Source organism: Neltuma alba, unplaced genomic scaffold (genome assembly GCF_004799145.2).
Source record: "Neltuma alba isolate B1F8T4 unplaced genomic scaffold, ASM479914v2 tig00000790_pilon, whole genome shotgun sequence".
Taxonomy (NCBI): Eukaryota; Viridiplantae; Streptophyta; class Magnoliopsida; order Fabales; family Fabaceae; genus Neltuma; species Neltuma alba.
In genome coordinates this window covers 49,505-59,787 of record NW_021632191.1, presented here as the reverse complement: position 1 = coordinate 59,787, position 10,283 = coordinate 49,505, and the positions used below count along the sequence as shown (strand labels likewise).

At 37.2% G+C, this 10,283-nt stretch overlaps 1 protein-coding gene across 3 annotated transcripts; it reads right to left on the bottom strand.

Annotated features, from left to right (window-relative positions):
- Nucleotides 1–2,626: 2,626 nt before the first annotated feature.
- LOC114745811 (uncharacterized) lies at nucleotides 2,627–9,482 on the bottom strand. 3 transcript variants are annotated; one of them, XM_028933977.1, is made up of 2 exons: nucleotides 9,128–9,482; nucleotides 2,627–3,375 (listed from the first exon to the last, which is right to left on the bottom strand). In XM_028933977.1, the coding sequence occupies exons 1-2, from the start codon at nucleotides 9,287–9,289 to the stop codon at nucleotides 3,070–3,072; spliced, it is 468 nt and encodes a 155-aa protein (XP_028789810.1). In that variant the 5' UTR covers nucleotides 9,290–9,482; the 3' UTR covers nucleotides 2,627–3,069. The 3 variants fall into 3 exon arrangements, 1 of the variants encoding a protein (XP_028789810.1); XR_003740233.1 differs by having other exon boundaries at nucleotides 3,122–3,375; nucleotides 8,857–9,482; XR_003740234.1 differs by having other exon boundaries at nucleotides 3,122–3,375; nucleotides 9,139–9,482.
- Between the last annotated feature and the right edge of the window lie 801 nt (nucleotides 9,483–10,283).

Genomic DNA, 10,283 nt, shown 5'->3' with positions numbered 1-10,283 from the left:
CCGCTATGAGAGAGCTGCATGGGTTAAGTCATAAGCTTCTCTCATATACAAACCATGTCACTGTGCCCTTTGACCTGAGATCATCATGGATTCCTACATGAGAAACGCTTAGCTTTGACCTAGTCAAAAGTCACTTTTGACCGAGTGATCATAAAGACTATGTTTAGGCTTAGTTTTTTTTTTTTCATGCGGAGGAATGTGAATGGTCAAGATGGAATTTGTCCCTCACATTCGTAGAGAGACATTACTGGGCCCCTCGATGAGTGAGTCTGAGAAATGTATGGCCATACTATAATGGAAAGGTAGTTCCGTTTCTATACTCAGACTACTCAGGGATCGAGAAAGTAACGGTCATGAATAGGAAGATGACGTTCTCCATGCCTCATCCATGACCAAAATGTCGTGTGACAAAAGGGACGTGATATGGTTGTATGAAAGGTTGTATCGTTCAATGATCCTCATATGTTTTGGGTAGTCGTGATGTCTTACTAGAGACCGCTTACGACTTGTGAGTCATTATGGTTAATGGCCCACTGCCAACTTCATATGGGCCTACAGGGTCGCACACAAAATAGCCCAATACGAGTTATGATGTCCAGATTCATTGAATCTAAGATACATCCAGATTCAATGAATAATATAGGGTGGACGTGTATATATATATATATAATTTCGTATATATATTATATAAATATAAGAGATATTAATTGTTAGATTTAATTTATAAGGATAAATTAAATCTATATAAATTAATTCCGTCATATTTTATTTTGAATTGAATAAATAGGTGAATTAAATCTGTGAGACGGATTTAATATAAACCATATTTATTTAATTGCTCTCTTATCTGATTAGGCAATATTTGATATTGTATTAATTTCAGAATTAATTTAAGATTAATTTCGAAATTAAATATCATTCATTAAACCTATAGCATCCTATATATTTGATATGAGGAGCTAGGGTTTTAAGAGTGAGAGTGAAAGCACTAAGCAGATAAGGGACGGCCAAAAGAGAGAAGAAAGGACGGATTTTCTGAAAACCCTAGACGGACAAAAAGGGCGCTAGCACGCCGTCTGTAACCGGAGAGCTATTCGTGTGGATACCGGTAGAGGAAGCCGACCGGAGTTGTCGACTTCGAATGATAAAGGAGGCGAGCAGAGGCATCCTGAACGGCGGAATCATCGAGCCACTTGGAAACCGATCACCAAAGGTAATGCTTCTTACTACCTGACTTAAACGCGATCGGTAGATCCGGGCAAGGGATTGAAAGCTTTAAAATTTCGAGTTGTTTTTCCGCTGCGCGTCGTCTTTCAATTCCCTTCACTCAAGTATCCATATTAAATTTTTTTTGTCATGAAAGTATCTATTTTTTTTTATGAGAAAAAAATACAAATGTTTACATAAGATGAAAATCAGCAATCATACTACAAAGAGTAAGACAATCCTGAAGAACACCTCTAAAACCAATATCTACAGTGACAGCACCATTAAGAACCCTCCAAAAACCATTTTCCTTAACCCAAAGGTAAAGTGGAAAAGACAAAGGACTAAGAACTTGACTTTGGTGACATATCAAAAGTAACACCCTGTGCAAAAGAGTCAAACAAGGATGCCACTTGCAGTGCCCTCTCCAAGATGAACCAGTGCATGTAATAAAATGCTGATTATAAAAAAATACAGAGAAAGAAATTCTCTTTGCCTTGGAAGACTTGCTGCGCAATTTTCCCATACGAATAAACCAGTGAACATTATTAGGCAACGTCCCAGTTGGCTGGCGAGGATTATGAGGAAGGGACCAACTCTTATATGTTAAAGAAAATGAGGCTTGTATATGACTATAAAAAGCAGCTTCAGAAAAAGCCTGACGGGTAACTAATAAAGGATTAATGTCAACCTTATCCATCATTCTTTGATTGCGAAAAAACCATATATAATACAATACCCTACAGACGCTCATAGCAATGAAATCATCCATATCAAGCAGAATCTGGAAAACCCAATCTTGACAATTGTATTCCTGAATAATATCCACTCGTAGTCCTAAAGATGGACCAAACCACACAGCACGTGCCCAATGGCAGCTAAAAAATAGATGAAAACAAGATTCCAAAGGCCAATCACAAAATAAACGGGATGATTCTACTAACAAATGATGTCTGTTAAGATTATATCTTGTCGGTAGAACATCCAAGAACCATCGCCACAAGAAAAGAGAAAGACGAGGAATGAGTCGCAATCTGGACGTGAGACACCAAAATCTTTTAAAATCAATAGATGCATGAGCAGGCCGTGTAAGAAGAGAACGATATCCATCAGCCACCGTATAATTACCAGAAATATTTCCCACCCAAACAAATCTATCCATTTGATGAAATAGTGAAAAAGGGGTTCTTAAGAGACACTGAGCCACATGAGGTTCATACAGATAATTAATAAGAGTCTCATTCCAACATCCTCGATGCTGCAGTAATAGATCACCAACTGAGTTTAATGTCAGTGGTAAAAGAGACCGCAATGGCCACCAAAGGCGGCTAAAGAGGCTAATGGAAGAGCCATTTCCAACAGACCATGAGAGATGATTTACAACAACATCCTTAATAGCACAACTATCCTTCCAAATTTTAGACTGCAAACTTCTGGTGGCTAATATACCATCCTTACCATGTACCAAATATTTCTGCCGTAAAACTAAGCCAATTAAAGAATTCTTTGGAGCAGTAAGCATACGCCAAACATTTTTTGCCAATAACACAGCATTGAAATCAAAAGTTCTTCTCACACCTAGCCCTCCAAAACATTTAGGTAGGTAGATTTTATCCCAACTCAACAAATGCATCCTTTTTCTATCAACATTAAAGCCCCAGAAAAAATCCGCAATCCTCATATCAATTTGGTGTGCAATATTTGCAGGCAATTTGTGAAAAGAAAGAGGGTAAACCAATACGGAAGACATTACTGATTTAATCAATGTTAAGCGCCCTGCTTGAGATAACAAAGATGCCTTCCATTGCTGTAACTTTGAGAGTGAATTTTGTCCAAGATTTCATTGAATAAAATTGATCTTTGTCAACCCAAATCCACATAAGTGCCCAAATATTTTCCTAAATGATTTGTAAAATTAATACCTAAAAATTTAGATAACTTTATTTTAGAATCATGAGGAACATTTGGGCTAAACACCATCAATGATTTCGTTTTATTAATCTTTTGTCCAGCTAGATAACTATATTTATCGAGCACCTGATTAACAAGTGCAAAAGACTGTTCATCTGCTCTGATCACAAGTAGAGTATCATCAGCAAATAATAAGTGAGAAATAGGCACTGAACCCCTACTCAAAGAAAGTCCTTTCCATTGACCTTGATGTTGCACCTACAAAATCCAAGAGGAGAGAACATTAGCACATAAAATGTAAAGATAGGGGGAGAGTGGATCACCCTGCCGAATGCCACTCTGTGGGTATAACACTGGAGAAGGACACCCATTAATCAGAAATTAATATGATGCAGAAGTAACCACATGCATGATTAATTTGATCCAAAGAGGGGGAAAATTCATCTTCAAGAGCACAGCATGTATGAAGGACCACGACAACTTATCAAAAGCCTTTTCAATATCCAACTTAATAACACACTAGCCTTTCTTCTGTTTACGGAAGGACTTGATCTTAGTCATAACTTCACTAGCCACTAAAACATTATCAGAAATCAAACGCCCCTTAATGAAAGCATTTTGGAAAGGAGTAATGACATCTTGAAGGACAGGCTGCAAATGATTACAAAGGACTTTGGTTATAATCTTGTAGAGAACATTACATAAACTAATTGGGCGAAAGTCATTAAACGATTGAAAGGTCTTGCCCTTAGGGATTAAAGAGATAAAAGTTCTATTCAAAGCAAGAGGTAAGGAGGCAGTGTTAAAAAAATGAGAAACACTTTGATACACATCCTCCTTCACATAAGGCCAAAAAGTTTGATAAAATCTTGGATTAAACCCATCCAGACCTGGTGCTCCATCTACTTTCATTTTCTTAACAGCCAGCTCAACTTCCTCAGATGAAATAGGTTTCAAAAGAGAATGAAAGTGATTATTTGTAAGGACAGGCAAAGGCACATCAGCAAGATGAGATAAAACATCTTGAGGAGAAAGATGAGAAGTATCAGAATATCTATGAGAAAAGTGGGCCACAGGTAAAGCAGCTAATTGATTAAATCCAGTGCACCATTTATTATTTTCATCCCTCAACTTCACAATATTTGACTTCATTCTCCTTTGTTTAACAATCCGATGATAATAAGCAGTATTTCGATCACCAAAAAGAATTTTATTAATTCTAGCTTTCTAACACCACAGTGATTCTTGACACTCCAACCAAAATTCAAGATGATTTCTAATTATATTAACCCAATCATTACAACCAGGCATGGTAAGATGCTTTTGAAGATTATTGAGGACAGCTTCAAAGAACTCAATTTTGCTTTCTATTCTCCCAACAGACCATTTATTCCAGATCTTAAGTTCCTCTTTAACCGACTCAAGTTTACACAGAGCAAACCATAAAATATTTGAATGTTGAACAGCTTGCCAGACGTCTAAAACAATCCTTTCACAATCAGGAAAATTAAGCCAAAAATTTTCAAAGCAAAAAGGTTTATGACCAATTGAAGAATCCACATTGTCTGAGGAAAAAAGTAAAGGCGCATGATCAGACCCAGCCACAGACAAAACTTGTAATGTAGACTGTGGAAAGGAAGAAAGCCATAGATCATTACCAAGCACTCGATCTAACCGTTCCTACACGATATCCTCACTAGTCCTCTTAGTCGTCCAGGTAAACCAGTTCCCTTTAGGGGGGAAATCAAACAATTTGGCATTTTGAATAAAATCTTTAAAAGGTCTAGCACTATGAATTACCAAATTTTTACTTAGTTTTTCCTCTGATGAAACCACTTGATTGAAGTCCCCACAATTATCCAAGGGTGATTAATAGAAGGAGAAATTGAATTTAACCAATCCCAAAGTTTAAAACGATTTTGCAATGTAGGAAAACCATACACACACGAAAAATAACAAAAGATATCTTCATTAATATTTACAGCAAGGTGGATCCAGTTAGGAGTAACGTCTAACAACTTCACGGAGTTCCCCAAAGCAGCACCAAAAACTAGACCTCCACTCCTACCAACTGGATCACTCCCCATCACTAACGAGAACCCAAAAGGAAGCAAAAGCTTAGAAACCTTATTTACTACCATCTTGGTTTCCATAAGAAAGACAAAAGTAGGCTTATATTTGCTGAGTAGCTTTCGAAGATGATGAACCATCGTAGACCTACCCAATCCGTGACAGTTCCAACTTAAAAGCATCATGGCCCCTGTGGAGGCTTTTGAAGGCAAGCCTCCATAGCCCCAGAAATATCAAGAGGTGTTACCTGTGAATTTAGAGAAACAGAAGAAGAAAGTGAAGGGAATTGAAAGACGCGCAACGGAAAATAACTTTTAAATTTTCAATCCCTTGCCCGGATCTACCGATTGTGTTTAAGTCAAGTAGTAAGAAGTATTACCTTCGATGTTCGATTTCTTGGTGACTCGGGGATTCCGCCGTTCAGGATGCCTCTGCTCGCCTCTTTTATCGCTCGAAGTCGACAACTCAGATCGGCTTCCTCTACCGGTATCCACACGAACAGCGTTCCAATCACGAACAACGTGCTAACGCCTCTTGTCCTTCTATGGTTTATTATCGAAGAATCCGTCCTCCCTTCTCTATTTACTGGCCGTCTCTTATCTGCAAGCTTTTGCACTCTCACACACAAAACCCTAACTCCTAATATCAAATATATAGGATGCTATAGGTATTATGAAAGATATTTGATTTCAAAATTAATCCTAAATTAATTCCGAAATTAATACAATATCAAATATTGTGTAATCAGATAAGAAAACAATTAAATAAATATGGTTTATATTAAATCCGTCCCACAGATTTAATTCACCTATTTATTTAATTCAAAATAAAGATATGACGGAATTATATTTGATTTATTCTCATAAATCAAATTTGAGATATTATATTATATCTTATCAATTTAAAATTGATATAGATTTAATTTATCCTAATAAATTAAATCTAAGAGATATATATTTCTTATCAATTTAAAATTGATATATAGATTTAATTTATCCTAATAAATTAAATCTAAGAGATATATATTTCTTATCAATTTAAAATTGATATATAGATTTAATTTATCCTAATAAATTAAATCTAAGATATCATATCCATTTAAGTTTCAAATTTAAAAGTGATATAGATCTAATTTATCCTTATAAATTAAATCTAATAATTAATATCTTTTATATTTATATAATATGTATATATATACGAATTTATATATATATATACGTCCACCCTATATTATTCATTGAATCTGGACATATCTTAGATTCAATGAATCTGGATATCATAGCTCGTGTTGGGCTATTTTGTGTGCGACCCGTAGGCCCATATGAAGTTGGCAGTGGCCATTAACTATAATGACTCACAAGTCATAAGCAGTCTCTAGCAAGGCATCACGACTACCCAAATCATATGAGGATCGTTGAACGATATAACCTTTCATATAACCATATCACGTCCCTTTTGTCACACGACATTTTGGTCATGGATGAGGCATGGAGAACGTCATCCTCCTATTCATGATCGTTACTTTCTCGATCCCTGAGTAGTCTAAGTATAGAACAGAACTACCTTTCCATTATAGTATGGCCATACATTTCTCAGACTCACTCATCGAGGGGCCCAGTAATATCTATCTACGAATGTGAGGGACAAATTCCATCTTGACCATTCACATTCCTCCGCATGAAAAACCACTAAGCCTGAACATAGTTTTTATGATCACTCGGTCAAAAGTGACTTTTGACTATGTCAAAGCTGAGCGTTTCTCATGTAGGAATCCATGATGATCTCAGGTCAAAGGGCACAGTGACATGGTTTGTATATGAGAGAAGCTTATGACTTAACCCATGCAGTTCTCTCATAGCGGGTCGGTCCAACACCTTGTACTCTTACATGTGCCTATGACTTTGATTTATATCTCTATATATCTTCAAAGTCATACTGGTCTTATTTCATCTCTGCTCCCACATAGATGACCAACCAGGGACATTTAGGATAAATCATGAGTTATCTAAGGATAGTCATCATAGTAAACATGCAAATAATATGATAACATAATTAAGAAATTCATAAATCAACAATGTTCATAACACAATGATTGGCCCCTAGGGCACAATTTCCAATAGAAAGTACAGTCAAGATATTATTCTGTAAGGCCACATCAGCAGCAAAAGCCTTCGCACGACCAAAAGAGTCCTCTTCCTCTTCAGCTCTCTTACGTTTGAGAGTTGAGCTTTGCTTAACTATATCTTCCAACCCAGCAACAATAGTAGGAGCAACCCGTGATGCTGGAACAGAAACCAGCAATGGATCTGAAACAGTCGGGATAACAATAGAGGTATCGTGTAAGCCAGGAATAAAATTAGACCAAGCCCGATAAGAGTGAACCATATCCGAACCCATGGTCCAATTACAGTCAATTAGTGCTGGGTCAGGGGCAGTCAAAGAAAATGGGCCATTCAAATGTAAGCCCATATCACTTTCATTTTGAGAACCCACTAAAGAACTTTGAGGTAGAGAATTTTGGGCTTGTAAATCTGTGGGAGCACCATCAAGACAAGGTCTAACATTTGTCAGACTCCATTGCGACAACCGTATGAGGAAAAGAAGACAAGCCCAAAGAGTGTAATACATCATTTAAACTTCTCTTTTTTGAATGACTTCTAACAATAGTAGGAAGAGAGCCATCTGTTGAGCCAGCTGTTGAAATCATATTACACGTGTCTTGAATACCTTGATTCCCTTGAGGACCTAAGTGAGAAGGAAAACAGCTATTAGATCCAGCTGGGACACACTGAAATCCTACCTGAGGATGAGCATCCTCAATGATACGTGTCTCTAAAGGAAGCCCATGAGCATAAACCCGTCACATTCACACCACCACTTGTATCAGTAAACAAAGGAGAATCCTGACCACCAAATGATCCGCATGCAAAAATAGAGCCCCGAGACTGTGACCCGAGACTATCAGGTGAGTTTGGAAGGTTCTGAATGTCATCTTCATCTGAAGAAGTGTTAAAAGCATGAGTAGAAACTTGATTCTCCAAAACCCCACCATTATTATGATTATTCAAGTCATCACCCATAAAGCCAGAATCATGATCCTGCTGAGAAGGCAAATCAGGAGCACCAGAAGAAGGAGAACTAGAAGAATTACCTTGAGAACCACCATGGTCCTGAGGACCATTATCCTCATCATTATCAGAATCAGAACTATCATCTAAACCAATAATCCCAGAAGGTGGGTTAAAAGCTTGCTCTAGGTGAGCTCCCGCAAAAGGAGAGAAATCTTTAATCACATATTTATCTTGCCCATTCTCCAAAATATGCCAGATCCGTGTAGTCTTTCGAACTTCAGCTTTTGCAAAAAATGCAATATTCTTTCTTGAAACATAAGGAAACTTATAATCCTTAACATAACGAACCCCATATTTCATATAAGCCTGCAACTCATGATGAAGGATTGCATTTTTCATATTTAAAGGTGACCAGTCACAATGTCGATCTACATAACCAATTCTTCCGCATTGAAAACACAGTCTAAAAAACTCTCATACCGACAATCTAACCAAACCCGCCTCAGTGTCTTCAGACGAACACGAAGTGAAGTAACTAAAGGTAAGGATGGATCTACAAGAACTTGAATACGCATAAAACGAACATTATATGAATTACCAGACATAAGATCAAATTTACAAAATTCACCCAGAACATTTCCGATAACTTGAGCCGTGGTCAGAGTAAAATAACTCGGAGGAAGACCACAAATTTGAACTCATAAGGCAATGCGAGTAGGTTGATCTTCATCCAAAAACAGATCCGTATGCCACGGTCTCATTTCCATCAAAGTATTTTCAACAGACCATGGACCACGAAACAGAACATACTCTCGATCTTCATCAAACTGAAACCAGATGTAATAGGCATTACCAAAATTACCGATTACCTGAAACTGACCTTTTAAATGCCATGCATGTCCTAAAGCAGCATGAATTTTCTCAATGTTAAGTACTTTGACATCAATAAGATAGCCGATCAAACATTTATGCCAGAAATCTTCCGCATCTGCACCAGGAAGTTGATCCAGCCTAATCGCAGGACCTTGCATAGCAAACTAATAAAGTAAGGAAGGGGGTCCAGTATTTGCATTATCCGGAGACAACGATTCATGCCCAGATTCACTTTCTTGGGACCACCCATATCCTCTAGAATCACCGAGTGAAGACATGGAAACCAGTAGAAAACAAAGATAAAAAAGAAGGACAGCGAGTAACAGAAAAAGCAAACTGCAGAAAGAAAACGTGGAGCCAAGCGCAAAAGAGCAACAGTACATTTACTGAACCAAAAGAAGTTAGAGAGAAGTTACTGCTTCTCTCCCTAACCCAACAAGCGGGACTCAACGTTTTCTTGAAAGTATCTATATTAAACTTGAGGTAAATAGTATATTTTAAAATCTAATGAGGTTTTTGAAGACTGGACACAGCCTATTGTAGATTCGGTTGAGCTAGGATAACTTGTGTGCGTTATCTTCTTAGCTCTCTTCCCAGACTCCAATCACCTCGAAGGTCTACTTGCTAACTTTATCCTTTTGATATTTTGCATTTGATAATAGATTGCATTTAATTTTTTTCATCCTTACCCAACTCACCCCCTCTTGGGTATATCTTACACTAACAATATACACACTTACAAAAATATAATTTAATGGTATGTAATTCATGAGTGGGGTTGATCGGTACAAATTTGAAATATAAAGTTTATGTGGATCTTTTATAATGTTTTAAAGGTTGAGAGGGTTACTTGTGTGTTTAGGATCAAATTCGCAATCTCTTGATCAAAAACAGTGGGTAACATCAAATTTAAAGCAGTGGGGTGACAGAGACTTTGACGGTAAAACTTTCTTTTATTTGAGATTGGCAAAAAATCAGTATTCGCACTTAATTAACCGGGCCCATATTTCTGCATCCAAGTTTTTCAAAAAATAATTGTCGCCTTATCACAGTCCCATAGCACGTGAAGGACGTCTTCTTCATGAGATTGGCAGATATCACAATTGAAGGCATTCAATTTCTTCATAGATGCCCAAAGTAATTTTAGAGTGC

Bases quoted from the DNA above. Each gene is read 5' to 3' on its own strand.
- LOC114745811 (XM_028933977.1), bottom strand. From the start codon at position 9,289: ATGCAAGGTCCTGCGATTAGGCTGGATCAACTTCCTGGTGCAGATGCG. The intron at 3,376-9,127 runs GTAATCGGTAAT...TGGATTTTGTAG, and splicing joins ATTTAAAAGGTCAGTTTCAG to GTGCAACATCAAGGTCAATG.